The 22,451-nt window shown below is 33.3% G+C and overlaps 2 protein-coding genes across 4 annotated transcripts in view; one reads left to right on the top strand and one right to left on the bottom strand.

Annotated features, from left to right (window-relative positions):
* Positions 1-3,902: 3,902 nt before the first annotated feature.
* On the bottom strand, positions 3,903-10,008 carry LOC111369392. 3 transcript variants are annotated; one of them, XM_022990890.1, is made up of 3 exons: positions 8,447-10,008; positions 4,671-4,730; positions 3,903-3,942 (listed from the first exon to the last, which is right to left on the bottom strand). In XM_022990890.1, the coding sequence occupies exons 1-2, from the start codon at positions 9,816-9,818 to the stop codon at positions 4,690-4,692; spliced, it is 1,413 nt and encodes a 470-aa protein (XP_022846658.1). In that variant the 5' UTR covers positions 9,819-10,008; the 3' UTR covers positions 3,903-3,942; positions 4,671-4,689. The 3 variants fall into 3 exon arrangements, with proteins under 3 accessions (XP_022846658.1, XP_022846659.1, XP_022846657.1); XM_022990891.1 differs by lacking the exon at positions 4,671-4,730 and having other exon boundaries at positions 3,906-3,942; XM_022990889.1 differs by lacking the exon at positions 3,903-3,942 and having other exon boundaries at positions 4,610-4,730.
* Positions 10,009-19,292: 9,284 nt separating this feature from the next.
* The window catches only part of LOC111369393 (cell number regulator 8), a 6,749-nt gene continuing 3,590 nt past the window's right edge, over positions 19,293-22,451 (top strand). Inside the window, exon 1 of the mRNA XM_022990892.1 lies at positions 19,293-19,741. Within this exon, the coding sequence (XP_022846660.1) occupies positions 19,459-19,741 (283 nt within the window). The 5' untranslated portion in view covers positions 19,293-19,458. The remainder of the gene's footprint in view (positions 19,742-22,451) is intronic.

Consider the following 22,451-nt stretch of genomic DNA (forward strand, 5'->3'; position numbering starts at 1 on the left):
AGGGAGAAAAATATGAGCTCTATATATTTCCATTTGGCAGGCAAAATTATATTAGAATGAAAGAAAATTGTGTTTTACATACCTAAGAGCACCTTCAGATTTCACAAACTTAGGAAGCCCATCAGACAACCCCCTAGCAAAACCAGGCTGTGTCTGAACACGAACCTTCACAGCTTCAAAGGGGCAGAGCGCAATATCTGCAATGACCTCAGCGGATGCAGAACCAGCAAGATAGATCAGAGTCTTGTATTTGACTGCGTTTTCTGGTCCTGCAAGGTCATTATAGTACTTCTTGAAGTATTCATAGAATCCAAACTTACAGGCACCTTGAGCACTGTAATGACAAAGGTAAACGAAGAGAAAAAAACCCTCTAGTTAGATCTACAACCTCTCTCAGACGGGGAGCGCATCCCGTGAGTAAGGGAAAGAAAACCCTCAAATTTCCTCTGTCAAACAACGACGGTAAACAACGAGAAGAAAACCCTCAATACTGCTCTCTACAGCCTCTCTCAAACGGGGAAAATTCTAGAAAGGATAATCACATCTCTCAACCTATAAGTTGGCTCAAAAAACCCTCAGATTTCCTCTATCAAACGGAAACGACGACAAGCAAACCCTCGATATTGCTCTCTACAGCCTCTCTCAACTGAGGAATACTCTAGAAACGATAATGAAATATCTCAACCTATAATTTGGCTCCCCACCCAAGAAAACCATAGTTAAGCCAACCACAATAGTTAAGCCAACCATAGTTAAGACAACCACTAATTTAAAACTCACCCAACCAATGAGCAGCCCACCAACCTACCCAGCTTATGAACAGTAACCTTAAAACTCACCTTTATATTTCTAGTTAGATACCAATATATGTATCAATAAAAAAGCAAGAAGAAAAAATAATTCCAATTTGATTAAAGACTAACTTATTACATAGCCATCATTCTCAACATTGAGCATGTGTATTTAAATTATCCTTTACATCACAATTATAATCAGGATGTACGGGGCTGTAAAAAATATTCATTGTAACAAATGTCAGCTACAATCGTTCGTCTATATATGCTCATCCTCTCCAAATCAACTATTTCTAATGGATATTTTAGAACAAAACATTCTATATATTTGAGGACAAAAAGTCTATAGTTCAGCCTACATACAAATTTTTTTTGTTAGACTAAATTAATAATGAATATATAAATTGAAATTAAAAGGAAAATTCAATATAGTAGTAAATAATAAACAATTTAAATTCTTTAAATACTTACCCATTATTTGCGCAAGGCAAGTGGTGTATAATCTCCAATTTAAGCCGCTTGTTTTTGTGTTTTCTTAAATTAGGTCTGCTAGAACAAAATTTCGAATTTGTCAATAATAATTGAAGTATTTCATATATTGTATCTACTTGTTTCCTTATTTCTCCTAGTGTGTGGACGTCATGACTACAATCATATATCTGAAATTTCCACTAATGGAAATCAATAACAAAAAGATAATAATTATAATCGCAAGGATATGAACATGAAATTAATAAATAATTGTATGCTGCCCATGGGCGACCGCACTCTGGCAAATTGCCATTTATGTATTTTTCTAACACAGTGAAATCCATCTGATGATCATGTGCACTAGAACTTCCTTCATTTAAACTTGTTTGTCACATCATTTGGCGAAGGCATTCATTTTCAAAATTTGAGTCCAAAATTGCATATTATTTAGAGAGGAGAGTACAGCCTTTTTTAATCAATCGCCTCAACAACTTTAACTCCATCTCTATAGTCTAATACAATAAATAGATATAAATTAGATATGTCAAATGTAGATTGAAATTAATTATGATTTATGAGCTTTACTAATCGCAATGCTGATATCTTTGTCTTCAAATATATTGTGTAGCATGTCTCTTTCATACATATTGCCTCCAAGATCTCAATATGTACTGTACATCATAGTTTAGATTAGTGTTAAATAAATACAATGAAACTAATAAGTTAGAGTTAGGCTTTACCCCAATTTATTCACCACCACCCATTGATGAATATATAAATACCTCTCTATAGAATAGTCCTAGAGAGGAAAATCTGAAGATTTTATCTTTCTATTATACGTCTCTTTTGTGGATATTTCAATTTGAATTTGTTCAGGTTTTGCTTCTTGCCACGAATTTAACTACTAAAGTCAGAAATATCTTCCTGTAAACAACCAACAATAGCTTCCATATCACCTATTCTATTTAGCATGTTGTTGTTCTGTTCATCAATGTAAGATCTCATCGAAGTTAAACTGTTGTCCACGTAAGATTCCATGTAAAATTGCATTCCCTGATAGTGATCTTTTTGCCTTTTTATTGTTGCTAAAAAATTCTTTCTGATTTTCAATAATTGCTTGATAATTAGTTTCTTGTGTTCTTGATTGTTCAGTCATGTGTGTACCAAAAAATCCCGGCAGAAAGCTTAAGTACCCACATATGCAGATTGCATACCACATTGGTAGGCAGAGTGCAACTCTTGATATTGATGTTCGTGATATTTTTGCTGTTCTTCAAACATTTGCTTCTGGTTTTCAAGATATTCAGCATGTTGATTTTCTAGATTCTTCAACCATGTTTGCCTTAAAGTCATCGTATAGACCAAATACATACTACCTATGTGTACTGAACATCTCTTCCATCTGTTCTTTTGTTACATAGTTACAGTCGATAGAAGCATAATTAGGCTCCATTCCAACTGAAGCGTATGTTCTTGAAGTACCAACATCATCAACATTAATTGTTTGCTGCACATGATTGCTATGTGGAATTTGTGGTACAATGTTGTCAAGTTCTAACTGAAGCGTATGTTCTAGAAGTACCAGCATCATCAGTATTAATTGTTTGTTGCACACGATTGCTATGTGGAATTTGTGGTACAATGTTGTCAAGTTCTCCAGTGACAATGCTGTCTAATATAGTATGTTTATTGTCCAATGGTAATGACAGAGTTGTGTACCACAATGTCTTCTTCTATTAGTTGAAATACTGTAAGGACTCGAATCTATAAATATAATAAAATATTAGAATTCTATGCTATACCATAATAGAATAATTAAATGTATAACTAATTGTAAATTTCATATAATTATCATATTTCGTGTGTAGACAAATATTGTTTTACAATTTTGTCTGTCAATATTTGTTTCGGCTTCCATTTATGCATTCTTGAAATTTGTAATGTCTTGTATCTCCTGCGTCCAAATTTTTTTACAATCTTGGGAAATGCTTCGTATATCCAAAACTGAAAAATGAAATTGAAACTAAATATTAGATATATACAACATTAAACTAAATAATATATAAAAATTTAGTAAAAAAAAAAATACCTGCAAAGCAAGAGGATATTGATGTAGTGAATATTTGCACTCCCTTCCCTCAATTTGTTGCATTCTCAGTATTCTTTAAAAGTGTAATTGTTGCGATGAATTCAACAAAACAAAGTGTGTGACACACCCCGCCCCGTATAACACCACGAGATCCGGACGTGGCATGCGCCGATGATAGATACCAACTAAAAATCGGACCCACCATCAAGCCTACTACAAATACAATATATCACTTTTTACACATTATTTTTCTAACAAAATTTCGGCATTATCTCCCCTGTAAACAGAATTAACCAACCTGTGATCAATTTCACACAAATCCCAAACTATAGCATAGCACAATAAAGATAAGCCGAAATCTCCACTTTTATCAAGAAATACAATGAAATATACATATGGATACATAATACATAGTGAGCCCCACAACTAACTACAAGTGATGCAAAATCACATTTAAACATGAACATGCGTCCCAAAACACTGACTACATGTTCTATGAAGTGAGTCACACTAACAAACTCTGTCGTGTGGCTCTAACTCCAAAATCAAGGCTCAACTCCAAAAGATGCCCAAATTCTCAACTGCTGCCTGATAAGGAAAAACGTGGAAAAATATATGAGTTGATAGCTCAGTGAGTGGAGAAGTTCACAATAAATATACCTTTTCATTTATACATTTTTATTGAAAATCAAATTCAAACAATTTGATAATTCACAAGCTAACATCATGTAATTATAGCCAGAAAGTGAAATATTCATATAATGTCATAAAAATATCATCTTAAAATCATGATATAACATCAGCTGATAACCATGTAATAATCTCATCACATCAAACGTGCTGAAAAATCCACCAAAAACGTACCCTCTGATTGAAATATGTAATCCACCCCTCGGGCTAAGAACTTTCGTTACGGGCCTTTAGCCCCTCCGTGAATGAAAGTCGGTCTCAAAGACCTCTCAAAATCAATTCTAGAACACGGTCAAGGCCCCTCAGTGAACTATATGTACACGGTCGAGACCCCTTCATCCCCAGTCCATGACCCCTCAGTGTAGTATAGAATACGGCCAAGGCCCCTCAGTGAACTAGAAGAAATATATAATCACGGGTACTTTTCTGGTCAGTCTCAAAATCATATCTCATATTCCAATTCACAATGTAACGTATATAATCTTTGAAATCCCACATGTATCATAATAAAAGATATTTCCATAAAAACCATTTAATTCGAACACATAATTGCATATAATTGCACATACTTTAACAATAAACTTAATTTATAAATACTTTAAAAATATTTATATTTTTCCACTCACAGAACTATGTATGCCAAAATCAATTCGATTGATATGCTGTCCTGATATCCGTATCGCCGCCTGAAATATAATATAATTTTTAAATCAACAATTAACTAATTTCAATAATTAAATAGGCGATACCTAAACATAATTATTTCACGTTTAGGCGATTTTTAACGTCTCTTTAATTACTAAAATTAATTTTTCTTTCATTTTATTCAATTTCATAGTTTATTACACTTAACCCCTTCAATAAAATTAAATTTAACCTAACAATCTAACAACTACAAAATCAAACATAACTTAACAATAAGTAACTTTTTACTTACCTTTCAAAATTGAGAAATTCAAGACTAATAGGATAGAGCACTAAATTCCTTACACATTGACAAATTTTTCCCCTTTTTTCTTCTACTTTTTCTTCCTCTTTTTCTTTTTTTTTTCTTTTTCCTCTCTCTTTTTCTTCTCTGGTCCGTTCTTGTGTGTGTGTTGTGTGTGTTATGAATTTGGTTTGGATTTGTATTAATTTCCACCGCCTGCCACTTTTTTTTTGTCTTTTGTTCCTTTTTTTTTTTAACTTTGACTTTTCTTTTTGAATTGACTAGAGTATTACAAAACTCACCCCCTTAAAAGAATTTCGTCCTCGAAATTCGATCAACTAGGTACGAAAAATCTGGGGATACTGAGAACGCATCTGCTCTTCACTTTCCCATGTCGCTTCTTCTATAGCATGATTCCTCCACATGATTTTAACCAATGGAATAGTCTTACCACGCAAAATCGGTTCCTTCCTATCTAATATCTGAACTGGTTTTTCTTCATAGGTAAGATTTTCCTTCAGTTCTATTGGTTGTGATTCCAAAACATGAGATGGATCTGGAATATACTTACGAAGCATAGAAACATGGAATACATCATGAATTCTGGACAATTCTGTTGGCAAAGCCAATCGATATGCAACTGGACCGATGCGTTCAACAATCTCATATGGGCCAATATACCTCGGACTCAATTTACCTCGTTTACCAAATCTGATAACACCTTTCCATGGAGACAATCGCAGGAAAACTCTATCTCCAACATCAAATTCAAGGTTTCTTCTGCGTCTATCTGCATAGTTCTTCTGTCTATCTTGGGATGTCTTTAACTTTTCTTTAATTATCTTTACTTTCTCCGCAGTAATTTGGATATATTCAAGACCCAATAACTTTCTTTCACCAACTTCATCCCAACATACTGGAGTTCTGCATTTCCTACCATACAGTGCTTCAAAAGGAGCCATTTCTATACTCGAATGATAACTGTTATTATAAGCAAATTTCATCAAAGAAAGATGAGTATCCCAATTCCCTTTGAACTGCAGTACACAAGCTCGTAACATGTCTTCCAGAGTCTGAATAGTTCTTTCTGACTGACCATCTGTTTGTGGATTGGAAGTCCAAATAGAAAATCCATAGTAATGTGTTCCCATTTCCACTCAGGAACAGGCAACGTTTGTAACAATCCTGTTGTTTTCTGACGATCTGGTTTCACTTGCTGGCAAATGAGACATCTGGATACAAACTCAGGTATTTCTCTCTTCATTCCATGCCACCAATAGTGTTCTTTGAGTACACGATACATTTTTGTACTACCTGGATGCATCGCGTAAGCTGAACTATGTGCCTCTTCTAGAATTTCTCCCTTCAATTTCGAATTATCTGGAACACATAATCTATTTCCCATAACTAAAGCTCCGTCATCTCGAATGGTATAATCTGTATGTTTACCTTTACTAACTTCTTCTTTCAATTTGTTCAACATTGGATCTTGAGTTTGAGTTTCTCTAACTGTATCAATCAAAGTAGGCCTCACTTGGAAGTTAGCAAATAATGCTCCTACACGGGTAACTGATAATTGAGCGTGAGAAGCTCTAAACTCACCAAACAAGGATGAAAATACTGCATTAGTCTGGGTCATAGGACTCGATATTTTCTGATTGAGAGCATCAGCAACTACATTAGCCTTCCCTGGATGATAATCAATCTTGCAGTCGTAATCTTTTATCAGCTCTAACCATCTTCTTTGCCTCAAATTTAACTCTTTCTGATCGAAAATATAATTTAAGCTTTTATGATCTGTATATATCTGGCATCTCTCACCATACAAGTAATGTCTCCAAATTTTCAAGGCTAAGACAACTGCATCTAGCTCTAAGTCATGTGTAGGATAATTCAGTTCATGTTTATTCAACTGCCTGGAAGCATGCGCTATAACTTTCCCATTCTGCATCAAAACACAACCAAGACCCTGACGTGAAGCATCACTATATATCACAAACTCTTCACCGGGAGATGGAAGGGTAAGAACTGGAGCTGACACTAATCTATTCTTCAATTCGAGGAAACTTCTCTCACAATTTTCATTCCAAACAAATTTAGCATTCTTTCTAGTCAAACTGGTCAAAGGAAGAGCAATTTTAGAAAATCCCTCTACAAAACGACGGTAATAACCTGCTAAGCCAAGAAAACTTCGGATTTCTGTCACATTAGTAGGTCTTTCCCATTTTACCACTGCCTCTGTTTTCTGCGGGTCAACATAAATTCCTTCTGCTGATATGACATATCCCAAAAATACAACTTTATCAAGCCAGAATTCACATTTACTAAATTTAGCATACAACTGCTCATCACGTAGAGTCTGCAAGATGATTCTGAGATGTTCTGTGTGCTCATTATGATCTCGAGAGTATACTAAAATATCATCAATGAATACAATCACAAATCCGTCTAAATACGGGCGAAACACTCTATTCATCATATCCATAAATGCTGCTGGTGCGTTGGTCAACCCAAATGGCATCACAAGAAATTCAAAATGACCATATCTTGTCCTAAAAGCAGTTTTTGGCACATCACTGTCCTTGATTTTAAGTTGATGATATCCCGAACGTAAATCAATCTTTGAAAATATTGCAGCACTTCAAAGCTGATCAAACAGATCATCAATACGTGGCAAAGGATATTTATTGCGAATTGTCACTTTGTTCAATTGTCTGTAATCTATGCACAGTCGCATGGTGCCATCCTTCTTTTTCACAAACAAAACTGGTGCTCCCCACGGAGATATACTAGGTCTGATGAAACCCTTGTCTACCAACTCTTGCAACTGAACCTTTAGCTCTTTCAATTCTGCTGGTGCCATTCTATAGGGTGCCCGTGAAATAGGTGCAGTTCCTGGAATCAGATCTATAGTGAACTCCATATCTCTGTTTGATGGTAAGCCTGGTAATTCTTCTGGAAATACATCAGGAAAGTCCTTGACCACTAGGATATCTTCAAGTTTTTGTTTGCTAATATCTGTATCAATTACATGAGCCAAATATGCATGACAGCCCTTGTTGAGTAATCTTCTAGCGTCAATAGCAGATATCACACAAGACGGCAAAATTCTACGCTGTCCATTGAATATAAATTCAGGCTGTCCTGGCTGCCTGAACACAACCTCCTTTCGAAAGCAATCAACTGAAGCTCGATTTGTTGCCAGAAAGTCCATACCCAAGATAACATCAAAATCATGTATGTCGAGAGGTATTAAATTTGCCTTCAGCTTATTTTCCTTTATCTTAATCCCACAATCTCAATATATATTGTTTGCTAATAGTGATTCTCCTACTATTGTACTCACTACCAAACAACTGCCTAAAAGTTCTGACTTTTGATTCGCATATAAAGTAAATGCAAATGACATAAAAGAATGTGTAGATCCAGGATCAATCAAAATACGAGCATTTCTATCAAAAATAGACAACATACCCATGATAACATCTGGAGACTCCTCTGCCGCCTGCTGAGTCATAGCAAAAACTTTACCCTGGGTCTTCGGTCGTCCTGCCTGCCCTTTTGATTTTGTACCACTACCACTTGCGAAATTAGACTGGGCCACACTGTTTGCACCTGTTCTATTAACTGAATCATCTCTCTGAGTCTGATTCTGTCTTGTACTACCAACACTCTGCTGAGGAAATATCTTCGGTACCATACCACTCTCCTGTGATAGAACTGGACAATTTCTTCTGATATGTCGGCCTTGACCACAATGATAACAGACTCCGCTTTCTTTGAACTTTAAACACGTGCCGAGATGAGGTCTTGTACATAATTGACAATAAGGTAGTCTAGTACTAGTAAAACTCTCGCCCTGTCTCGGAGTAAATAATCTCTGGGAAGAACCCTGAGTATAAGTACGACTGGCCACTGGCTGCTGTACAGTACTGGGACTGAATCTAGGGCCCTGACTTCCTCGTGATCGAGATTTGAATTGACTTGAACTGGACACACCAGGACGAAATCCTCTACTGTCTCTCCGTGGTGGTCTATAGCTAGAAACACTTGCCATTGTCTGACTATCGCTTGCTCTGAACATTGTTTGTTCTCTACCACTTGGCCTATCAGAAATGCTCTTTTCCACTCTCAAAGCTGATTCCACCAATTTGCCAAATACATTCCAGCCTGCAGCTGTTACTACTGATCGGATTTCTTCCCTTAACCCATTTTCAAATCGTCTACATTTATCAATTTCGTTGCTTACCAGAACTTGGGCATACTTTGAAAGTTCAATAAATCTCACCTGATATTCTGCAACTGTCATCTGCCCTTGTACTAGTTTCAAAAATTCCTCCTGCTTTGCATCTTTATATGACCGAGGGTAATAGACATCATAAAAGATACGTCTGAATTCTGTCCAAGTGATGATGGAAGGGTCTAGATATGTGCTCTGTACCGACTGCCACCAATCGTATGCACCTTCCTCTAATAAGAAAGTGGCGAGACACAACTTCCTATCGTCTGAGCAACCCATAACATCAAATACTCTCTCTATCTTAGTCATCCATGCCTGTGCAACTGCAGGATCAGCTGTGCCAGTGAACACTTTAGCCCCTAACTTTGTAGCCCTTTCAATACTAAAATCTCTGTCGGAGTTACGCATAGCAGATGCAACGGCAATAGCAATTCTTTCAACAGCAATAGGATCAGTTCCAATCACATTTCCCTGTCCTCGTTGTTCAGGAGGCTGGTGAACTGATTCATCTACTCTCTCGAGCTCTCTCAATTCATCTCTATCAGGAGCAATTTGAGACTGGGGCAACATATCTTGGAGCCTTCGAGTTTTGCCACCACGAGGCATGACTCACCTACAGTTATGCATGATATGCTAAACATCAGAATGTATGCATGTACAATGCAAACCCATGAACTCTAATGCATGCTCTGATACCAAACTGACACACCCCGCCCCGTATAACACTACGAGATCCGGACGTGGCATGCGCCTATGATAGATACCAACTAAAAGTCGGACCCACCATCAAGGCTACTACAAATACAATATTTCACTTTTTACACATTATTTTTCTAACAAAATTTCGGCATTATCTCCCCTGTAAACAGGACTAACCAACCTGAGATCAATTTCACACAAATCCCAAATTATAGCACAGCACAATAAAGATAAGCTGAAATCTCCACTTTTATCAAGAAATACAATGAAATATACATATGGATATATAATACATAGTGAGCCCCACAACTAACTACAAGTGATGCAAAATCACATTTAAACATGAACATGCGTCCCAAAACACCGACTACATGTTCTATGAAGTGAGTCATACTAACAAACTCTGTCGTATGGCTCTAACTCCAAAATCAAGGCTCAACTCCAAAAGATGCCCAGATTCTCAACTGCTGCCTGATAAGGAAAAACGTGAAAAAATATATGAGTTGATAGCTCAATGAGTGGAGAAGTTCACAAGAAATATACATTTTCATTTATACATTTTTATTGGAAATCAAATTCAAACAATTTGATAATTCACAAGCTAACATCATGTAATTATAGCCAGAAAGTGAAATATTCATATAATGTCATAAAAATATCATCTTAAAATCATGATATAACATCAGCTGATAACCATGTTATAATCTCATCACATCAAACGTTCTGAAAAATCCACCAAAAACGTACCCTCTGATTGAAATATGTAATCCGCCCCTCGGGCTAAGAACTTTCGTCACGGGCCTTTAGCCCCTCCGTGAATGAAAGTCGGTCTCAAAGACCTCTCAAAATCAATTCTAGAACACGGCGAAGGCCCCTCAGTGAACTATATGTACACGGTCGAGACCCCTTCATCCCCAGTCCATGACCCCTCAGTGTAGTATAGAATACGGCCAAGGCCCCTCAGTGAACTAGAAGAAATATATAATCACGGGTACTTTTCTGATCGATCTCAAAATCATATCTCATATTCCAATTCACAATGTAACGTATACAATCTTTGAAATCCCACATGTATCATAATAAAAGATATTTCCATAAAAATCATTTAATTCGAACACATAATTGCATATAATTGCACATACTTTAACAATAAACTTAATTTATAAATACTTTAAAAATATTTATATTTTTCCACTCACAGAACTATATATGCCAAAATCAATTCGATTGATACGCTGTCCTGATATCCGTATCGCCACCTGAAATATAATATAATTTTTAAATCAACAATTAACTAATTTCAATAATTAAATAGGCGATACCTAAACATAATTATTTCACGTTTAGGCGATTTTTAACGTCTCTTTAATTACTAAAATTAATTTTTCTTTCATTTTATTCAATTTCATAGTTTATTATACTTAACCCCTTCAATAAAATTAAATTTAACCTAACAATCTAACAACTACAAAATCAAACATAACTTAACAATAAGTAACTTTTTACTTACCTTTCAAAATTGAGAAATTCAAGACTAATAGGATAGAGCACTAAATTCCTTACACATTGACAAATTTTTCCCCTTTTTTTCTTCTTCTTTTTCTTCCTCTTTTTCTTTTTCTTTTTTCTTTTTCCTCTCTCTTTTTCTCTCTTTTTCTTCTCTGGTCCGTTCTTGTGTGTGTGTGTTGTGTGTGTTATGAATTTGGTTTGAATTTGTATTAACTTCCACCGCCTGCCACTTTTTTTTGTCTTTTGTTCCTTTTTTTAACTTTGACTTTTCTTTTTGAATTGACTAGAGTATTACAGTATGCCTTTCGGCTCCATGAATACAAAAGAAAATCGTCAAGCTGCTCAACCATACATAGCATTCTGTAATCAATGCATCTTTCAATTGGTTTGAGAACACACTCTATCAACATAACTAATCCAAGTTTCAATTTATCTTCTCGATCTTCACATGAATTGAAGGCATCATGGAGCATCCTCATAGAAATCCTTTTCAAACCCTTGAAATATTGGTTTCTAAACCGAGGATTACTACGATTAAGATTAACAGATGGTTCGTGGCAAGGTAGTCTAGTGATTAAGCAAAATTCTTGCAATCTAAAATGGGCAAGATGGTTATCAAATCTGACCCACACTTCATTGTTTTTATCGAAATTCACAATCCTCATTATGAATTCATGTATCAACTTCCTACTAAATTGTTGCTCTTCGTCTCTATATATGAATCCATATAGAAATCCATAAAAATTACTGTACATTAATGATGATTGTTCGTCTGCTTGTAACAATTCTATCAAATCCCTAACGTATCGATGATTTGAATATTGACTAATAGTAGCACAGAATCATTGGTCTGGAGACAAGATATAATCTAGAGACATCTATATCAAATAACAAAACTTATTTACAAACTAATTTTTGGAGAAAATGTGATTACAAATAAAAATTAAAACATACCTTGAACAAATATTTTTCACTTTATCCACATAACTAATTAATAAATAAATATTTAGTGCTATAAAACAATGTACCCAGAGCATATATAGTTCTAGATAATCATATCATATGTTGTTATGCTTGCTGTTGAAACTAAAACCTATGTCAAAAAACTACAATGGTATGCCAGGTTCATGGTAATTTAGATTTTGGTGAAGGATGCAGTGATTTCTGATTTCATATTTCAGCTAAAAGATTTCTATGAGAGGTTAGGTTTTCTCTATCTCAAATCACTAATTCAATCATGGCCTTTATTAGTATGCTACAATCATCACGATTCAGATATAATTGATATATGGGGTATCACATACTTGTCATCTTCTTAATTTTGCAAAGTTGTGCATCAATTCAATCTTCTTCCAGGTAAAGTAGTACCTCTTTACATGTTTAATCTTGCATAGGACCTTTATATTCATCTTTTTCTCTAGATCTCAAGTCCATAACTTTTGTTTAGATAGGCATTTTGAACATAAACCTCTATATTCATTTGTGAACTTGAAATGGATATACATTGATAGAGGTATATATATAGGCAGACACTATTATTTTGCTTCAATAGGAAAATTACAAGCATATGTTGATGTGAATATCTAGTCATGTAGAAGCAAATAGATAAAAGACTTGGATATCTAATAACTCTCATTTCAGCATATACAGCAAACATTAGTTGTCAGTGATGTTCGTTCAGTCCAAGTTTTATCTTTGAAAGAAAGATGTCCAAATCTTGGTTTAACAGAAAAGACTCCAACAATTGTTGTAAAACCATCTCTAACCACATGTTGCATGTTTGAAAAATTGGTCGATAAAACTATATCTAAATGATTGTAATTGCGGACTAAAGCATTGCCAACATACTGTTGCAAGCATAGTTAAGGCTGAATTATAAAAACATTCTTCGGTCACTCTTTTAGTAGAGTATGTCCTTGTTCTTTTGTTAACATATCTCATCTTTTAAAATTTAGTCTTTGTAATTATATTGGATGTTTTCCAATTTACAATATACAAACATAATAATGTTTTTAGAATCTTAACTTGATTTTGCAGGCGCAGCAAAAGAGTCAAATATTAGCATGAAATATACTCTTAAATAATGTCAACACATCATCAATTAATCACCTTTACTTTAAAAGAGTGAAGGTAGAGGTTACTATTAATTTATGAGGTTTATTCAACATACCAAGCATACAAATATACTCAACAAAACAAAATATTGATTTTTAAAAATAAAAAAAGGTACTGTGATATTTTTGAACTCCAAAAGTTAGCAATCAAAATTCAGTAGTAGACCATATTCCAGTTGTATGTATCCATGGAGTACATATTTACCTTAATCGTGTCTCTTTTTCTCTACATAGAGTAAAACACAACAAAAATCTGTAAAAAATAACATTTAGATTTTCAAATACATCAAAGAGTAGATGAGAAGTAGTCCACAAAATTTTTCACAAAATTTTTTTCACAACAGCAGCAGGAAAACAAATTAACTACAAAAAAAAAAAAAAATCATGTAGACTAAACAATTACCTTGTAATTTTTTTTCTGAAATTGACTTAAGATTTTGCTAAAAATGAATGATGAAAAATCCAGCTATAAGAAAACTCCAGTTTGAAATGCAAAGAAATGGATGGTTTAGGCTCATACAGAACTTTTATTCACGTGAAACTAACTTTTAAGAATTTTCAGAAAAAATCACGTGAATTGCTCTTGTCTTTTGTTGCCATGTAAAACAAGTTTTAATATACAACATTTTTTGGCATTTTCCTAGCAATAATTGGTTTAAAAAACCCATTTACTATTTCATTTAATTCTTCACCAACCAATAGATTTGTTTTTATTTATACAATTTTTTTAAAAAAAAATCATTAATAATAATTAATAAGCTAATAAAAATACACTAAATAAAAAAGTATACAAATTTCTCAAAAATTAAAAATTAAAAATAAACAAAATGCATTTGCTAGAATTAATTTCATCTAATTACTAATTTAATGATTTAAACAAAAAAATATGTTGTAAGGTCATGTCTCCAAATGTGCGAGAACTCCGCACATTGTGCGGGAACTCTACACAAGAGTCCGCACAGATTTTGCGGAGTTGCACAATTTGTGCAACCATGCAACGATTTTTTTTAATTTAATCATGCAACCTAATATTTGTTTAGTTTATTATTTTATTAGTTAAAAATATGCATTAAATCTAATAAAAAATATAATTATAAGAAAAAGTTTAACTTCAATATAATACCAAAAAAACTCTTAAAAAAATAATCATTGCTAACAACAAAAGAATCTAACAAAAGCATCTAAATATATAAAGAAGAAAAAAATGAAAAAAGTAAATCCTGTGAAAAGAAGAAAACGAAATAATGATGCCGAAAAATTCGGCATTATTGTCCGAATGAAAAATGCATTATTAATACACAAAAAACTTTGCAGCCACCAGGTTAAAAGTATAGATTTATTGTGTGGTGTTAAAATTTTTTTAAATAATCATAATAAATTTTATTATTACGCTAATAAAATTACAATATTTTTTTTTTACAAATATCATACAAAATATTTTTTTTTTCAACAAAAAAACATATTTAAAAATTAGCAATTTCATAACCACCTTTTTTTTAAAATTCCCGGAAATACAATTATAAAAAAAGAAACAATATTGAATTACAATATTTAGTACTTATGAAATTCAATATTAAATAAATTTTATACATTTATAACAAATTATAACTCCGTATATGCAGTTTATCGTATTTGCAACTTACGATATATGATGCCTACTGTATTTGTAGTTTATCGAATATGCTGCCTACCTACCGTATTTGCAGTTTACCGTATTTGAACCTACGGTATTTACAGGCAACTTATCATATTTGCAGCTTACCGTATATGCTGCCTATCGTATTTGCAAGCAACTTATTGTATATGCTACCTAACATATTTGCGGTTTATCGTATATGGTGCATTTGCAGCTTATTGTATTTTCATATACCGATTTTTACACTTACAAATACCGAGAATGCACAACACCGTTCATTCACTTACCAAATCGAATGTAAAAAAAAAAATTCGAATTTTTATTTTTTCAACATAACCATAAAATAAATATTAAAATATACGTATGGATATGCAAGTCGATTTATAACTTTGTGCTCAATTTTCAATTTTCCAATATTGAATTACACAAAATTTAAAAATATAATCTTCACATTTAACTCAATTATATCAACACTATCAAATAATACAGGCAAAATAGTTTATATATTTCTTATTCAAGCATGAAATGTACAAGCATATTTTTTCTAGATAATATAATGTTATGCAATTGCAAAAATAATTTGTAATTATTTTTTTATATCATGAAAATATTTCTAAATATTACTTTAAAAACTTTTCAAAAAAATAAAATTCATACATTAATAAAAATATGATAAATAAAAAATTCGTGTAACGCACGTGACAGTGACTAATAGCTTCCAAAATAGTCTATACATGTTGCCACAAATTTCTAATTGTTGGGAAAATGTGTACATTTTAGCCTACAACGTAATTTGTAGGGGAAAACGAAATTATTTCGTGGACTAAATTAACTTTAGCAGACAAACAATTTTGTTGGGAAAAAACTTACACGACATATTGTATTTGTCTCCAAATGGTTCATAGGGAAAAGCTTTAGCCAACAAATTTCAACAATTTGTGGGTCTAACTCTTTCCCCTTGATGTTTGCCCCACAAATTTTCTTACAAAATTTTTTTGTCTACAAAAGGTTTTCCCTACAAATAAGAACTTTTCCCTAAAAATAAATTTTGTAGAGAAAAGATAAAATTCTTGTAGTGTAGAAAATAGGCCAAGTTTTTGACCATGATAAGTCCAAACTCGTATATAGGTGCATCAAAGGGAGAAAAAAAGGAAAAAGAAAAAGAAAAAAAGAAAGGGAGTGTTAACCTCATTAGAGTTATTTATGTAATTTTTCGAAAAGAAACCCTAATTTAGTAGTTATGCATATTCACAATATAAAAGAACAAAGAGCACAATCATAATTAACTCATTGTGGGATTTAAATATTTTGGATAGTCAATACAAAGTAACTTTTTCTATAGTGAAATATTAATGACCCCTGTGACTTTTTTACTAAATAGACGCAATATAAATCGGATCCCCAAAACTAATTCAACAAAGGAATTAATTGTGAGTTAATAAACAAATTTACTTACCATTCATGGGGCCAAGATTATAATTGAGCTCGGTTTTCCTCCATACAACCACAGAAAAACAATACCCTTCCTACATAATTTCCAGTTCGCTTTCTAGTTCCGGTACTCAGAAAATTTTCATTTCCGTCTAAGTTTCGATGGTACTGTTCTGGCACGAGTTCATTTCATCAGAGTAGAAATTGAAGTGCTCAGATTCTACTGGCTCTTTTTATTGTATCACAGGAGACATATATCCAAACTAACCTTGAGCACCTACGGTAAATGTGCAAATCTGTTTTAAGCAAACTGTGTACACACAAGCATTGGTTTGCAGGTTTATAGTTGTTTTTCGGTGGTTTATATATTTATGCAATTTCATTCTCTATGTTTTTTTTCTTTAATAAATAAATTTATATTATTCTAGATTTGTATAACAATATATAGGTACATCGAAAAAAAAAAGAGGGTTAACCTCATAAGAGTTATTTATGTAATTTTTTGAAAATAAACCCTAATTAGTAGTTATGCATATTCACAAAGATAAAAGAACAAAGAGCACAATCATAATTAACTCATTGTGGGATTTATAACCTCATAAGAGTTATTTATGTAATTTTTCGAAAATAAACCCTAATTAGTAGTTATGCATATTCACAAAGATAAAAGAACAAAGAGCACAATCATAATTAACTCATTGTGGGATTTATAACCTCATAAGAGTTATTTATGTAATTTTTCGAAAATAAACCCTAATTAGTAGTTATGCATATTCACAAAGATAAAAGAACAAAGAGCACAATCATAATTAACTCATTGTGGGATTTATAACCTCATAAGAGTTATTTATGTAATTTTTCGAAAATAAACCCTAATTAGTAGTTATGCATATTCACAAAGATAAAAGAACAAAGAGCACAATCATAATTAACTCATTGTGGGATTTATAACCTCATAAGAGTTATTTATGTAATTTTTCGAAAATAAACCCTAATTAGTAGTTATGCATATTCACAAAGATAAAAGAACAAAGAGCACAATCATAATTAACTCATTGTGGGATTTAAATATTTTTGGATAATCAATACAAAGTAACTTTCTCTATAGTAAAATATTAATGACCCCCGCAACTTTTTTGCTAAACAGATGCAGCATAAATCGGATCCCCAAAATTAATTCAACAAAGGAGCAGCACAAAAGAGAACAGTAGGCACGATTTTAAGTCTAATTCGCTACGGCTTCCACACCACTTAAGAATAATGTTACTCACAATTAGAGCTATCGGCAATTTGCTATTTGATACATTAATGTGATAGTTTTTTTTTTATTATATCATGCCTTAAATAATAAAATGTATGCCATTTAGGATGACTATTGATAGTTTTCGCTACATATTTTTATAAAAGTTGATAAAATGTGTAGTTAAAAAGTTGTTGGTCCAATATAATGTGTGATTAAAATTAATTGTTAAATTTGATTTGAGATTTTAATTGAGTTTTTATCCGAACCAAACAGGGGGAAATAAGTAGTAATGCAGACATCACACACATATATATAGATAGGGGTAATTAACACAAAATGTCCCTACCTTTCAATGTTATTATGCAAAACGTTCATACCTTTCACTTTTAGCATTTTCACTTTTTATTGTTGAAAACGTCTTTTTTTACCAATTTTTAATGTAAAATGACTAATATATCATTCTATTTAAATAAACAAAAAAATAAAAAACAAATTGCAATCTTACTCCTAAACTTTTAAAAAATGAGTCGAAATAAATTATTAAATATTAAAAATAGAAAAAAAAATCTCTCTCTTCTTTTCTTCTCCTCCTCTCTTCGCCCCTCCACCACCAAATGGGACCGCTACCTTAGAAGCCAAAAAACTTTAGACAACCACCGTCCAAACTGTTGAACCTCCATATCATCAGAAAACTCTCACTCACACATGCCATCGAACATCCAAGCTTAATGCCAATAGATTTGGTTGGAATTGTAAGTCAAAATGCATAACCTGTGAATGCAAATTATGGTGATATCAAGTGTTCTGACAAGACCCATGTTTTTTTCAATACACTAATCGATTATACTTAATAGCGCGCCTCTCTTCATGGTCTTAAAACATCAATACATCGTACAGAATCAAAATCTACAACAACAGCTTTCAATTTATTATTGGGCAATAAGTGGCTAAAAATTTTGGGGCCTATTAGAATGTGATTGATGAAAGCCCATTATTGTAGCAAGTGCGGCGTGATGTGGTGAAGTGGGAATGGGTGGTCCATGATGGTGGGAACCATTGCCGACGCCAAAATTGATGGCAAATGCAGCGTGTTACATGTGCGACAAGCTAGTTTTTTGGTTGATTTTGACCATATAAATTTTTTGTTTGTTCAATTTATTTATGAGAAAGTGTTGGCAGTTGATGACGGTTGTTTATGGTATGAGCTCCGGAGTTTTAGGTGGCGGTTGAGTAGTGGTTGGTGAGATGGAGGCTGATAGCCCTGTTAAGGTGACGTTATTTTTGATGAGGTTACTTGTAATTTTTTGAAAATTTTAAGGGTAAGATTGTATTTTAAAAAAAAATTAAATAAGAGGGTATATTAGTTATTAAAAATTGATATAACTGAATTTTTTTTTTTTTTTGCAATAAAATGTGAAAATGCCAAAGATAACTTTTGTGCTAGGGAAACATTTTAGGTAGACCGACACTTTCTTGGTTTCTTCTGTGTGAATGCGTACACCAATCTGTACCTACTTCATACTTCTCTCTTAAATATTCCTCACTTTCAGATTTCATTTTTCTAAATTTCGGTATTTTTATAGATAATATAAGTTGTTAATTCTACCTGTTGTGATGGCGAATTCTGAGGAATCTAGCCCCCTTCTGACAAAGCAAAATCAAGAACAAGAAACGAAGGATGAAAAGGAATTGAACACCAAGGCGAAACACGGAGCAGCTCCTCCGCTTGCGGAGGCCATGAAGCAATCGACACCGGCGGTGCCAATGGGCTGGACTGCTGATGGGGTGCCTCTGAGCTTGATAGGTGAGCCCATGGTGCAAAGGGCCCAGTGGGATTCCGGCCTTTTCTCTTGTCTTGGAAGGAACGATGAGTTCTGCAGCAGCGATCTTGAAGTTTGTAAGTTTTGTTCTGTTTAATTTTGAGGCAAAGAGATTTATTTAGGGTTATAAATTTTATTTTTATTCATGGGGGCCTTTCTTCGAATTTGGGGAATTTATTGGATCTAGTTTTGGGGGTTTAGATTTCCATTGTTTTGATTTATAATATATGATCTATAATTGGCAAAAAATTTATCATATTGGTAGATTCATACATGAATAGTAGAGAATAATCTAGATATGGAAAGATTGAGATTTTGAGCTTACCACGCATATATTGTCACTGGGTGCTGGCTTTGCGTTCACGTTGCTGAATTTGTAAAAGAGACCGAAATTCGTAAATGATTTTCCTTTCCTGGATAATATTTGATGCACAAGATTATTATTGGCATTCATTGGTTCATTTTTCTAACTTAAGGTTGTTGCATTGGGGTGGGTAATGGGTTTTGAACTTTTTATTGAGAAATCAGTGAATAATAATGACAATGGACGGAATTAATAAGTACCTTTTAATTGTATTACCGAATTAGACTGATTATTTCTGGCTTTTTATGCTAATGGATAAAATTTTAGTTGAGATAAACATAACATAGCCATAGAAATATTACATGTATAAGCATTATTCACTATAAATATAAAGCACAACTTACCTTTCATTGGCCAATTGAGAATGACAAAAACAGTGATTGTTAGAAAGAGATCCTTGAGCTGCGTGTGGGTTTGACTATTCACGTGTGATTGTGTAAGCGTACGACTATATTTAATATAGAAAGGAGAAGTGAAAAAGAAAAGGTGGGGAGACAAAGTGATAGAGGTAGAGAGGGTGATTGTGTAAATAATTGGTGATGGGTAGTCTAGTATTGGGTTTGTCTTCAAATTATAGTGTAGATTCTTGACTATGTGTAGAAAAGTAAAAGGAAATGACTAGACGTTAGGTAGACTTGGGCAAAAAAATCGAAAAATTGACCAAACCAATCAAATCGAACTGACTCGAGTTGGTTTAGATCGGTTCGACACAAGTAATTGGTTTAATTTGATTTTCTTTTAAACAAAATTATGGTGGATCGGTTCAGTCATGGTTTAAAGTCTCAAATTACTAATTTATCAAACCGATCCAATCCACTTACACGTTTACATTTTTTTTTTTTAATTTAAAAAAAAGCCCTAACCTCATTAAATATGTCTCGATTTTCTCCAATCTATGATGTTGCCGGTAAGTAATAGCGTTGGAAATTTTCCTTCACAAGCTTATTATATTATACTAAACCTTTTTTTAAAAATTTAATTTGGACTAAAAGTCCAAATAGACTAATCGAACCGAACTGATTTGGTTTGTTTCGGTTCTGTTTAAGAGTTATAGTGGATTGGTTCAGGTTGAAATTCATCTAAATGGACTAATTTGGTTTTGATTTCGGGTTGAAGTCGAAACCCACCCAAAACCAAATGTGCCTAGGGTTAGACATGGTCAATGCATAAGTGGTATCTTATCATGAAAATGGTCAAATCAATACCTTTAATCATGTGGCCAAATCAATTCACTTAACTTAAAACTTGGTGTCAATAATACATGTGGTCAAATCAATTACATTGGCTTGAAATATGGTGTGAATTATGCATGTGATCAATAAATCATATTTGATTAAGACCAATTGGCATATTTACAAATGTTTTACGCATGATTTCGAGCTTGTTTGGGAGTGATTTTGAAAATTGATTTTTTAACCGTTAGGAGAAAAGTGGGGTCCACCTGTGAGAGAAGAAGTCAAATATGACGGTTGGAATAGTAAAATAACGGTCAAAAAATCAATTTTTTGGGCCAAAAAATCAATTTTTTGGGCCAAAAAATCACTCCCAAACAGGCTATTCATCTAATTTCCAAAATAATTTTTCACTTAGGTCCTCAAACTATTGGTCAATAACCAAGAAGGTCATTAGTCATTAATAATAGCGTACTTAAGTCCTAAATTTAAATCTAACAACTAATAGTAAAAATTTGGAACGTTACAATCTAAATATGCAAGCTTGTTAACACCAGCCTGAAATAGAAAACTAGCGAAAGTAAGGCATTGCTGCAACACAAACTGGATATCAACTGAAATGTATTTGAAAAAATGAGCCTATCTTGCCAATTTCTCACCTGCAGCTTCTTAGAACCATCCTTATTAAACACTTTTCTTGCAGCATCAAATCAAATACAGTGCATATTAATCCCTTATTATTGATCCATTTCGAAGAAGAACCAGTTCCAAAAATTGAGATTTCATCGGCTAGTAGAAGTTGTGTTTGCATATGGTGACTGGTTTTACTTTGAAGGGAGATAATCATATAGCAAATAATGTCAATGGCAGCGGTGGTGAAAGTAGTATTGAATGTCCAGTTACTACTGGCTCCTCTAACGTGCTGCCATTGCATTCTACTACTCTTCTGCATCAAGGTCCGGCGGAAAACGGCAAGTCGACGGGGAGAAAATGACGGCGTCGGATATGGAACTTTAAGCAGGCAACCGCCATAATAGGTTTGACCGCCATACAGCAACAGCACCGCTGTGTGATTTTGGGGTTTGTTCTTTTATGAGTGGTGGTTAGTTTAATAGTCCTATTTCACTTTTAGCATTGATCTTGTGTGCAGCTGAGAAATAAGGAAATATTTTATTATTATTATTATTATTATTATTATTATTATTATTATTATTATTATTATTATTATTTATTTATTTATTTTGGGGGGGG

This window comes from Olea europaea, chromosome 20, assembly GCF_002742605.1.
Source record: "Olea europaea var. sylvestris chromosome 20, O_europaea_v1, whole genome shotgun sequence".
Lineage (NCBI taxonomy): Eukaryota > Viridiplantae > Streptophyta > Magnoliopsida > Lamiales > Oleaceae > Olea > Olea europaea.

Excerpts from the sequence above, each read along its gene's own strand:
- LOC111369392 (XM_022990890.1), bottom strand. The coding sequence starts at position 9,818 with ATGCCTCGTGGTGGCAAAACTCGAAGGCTCCAAGATATGTTGCCCCAG. Across the intron at positions 4,731-8,446 it reads GTCTCCAGATGTTATCATGG|GCGGCGATACGGATATCAGG; the intron begins GTATGTTGTCTA and ends ATTATATTTCAG.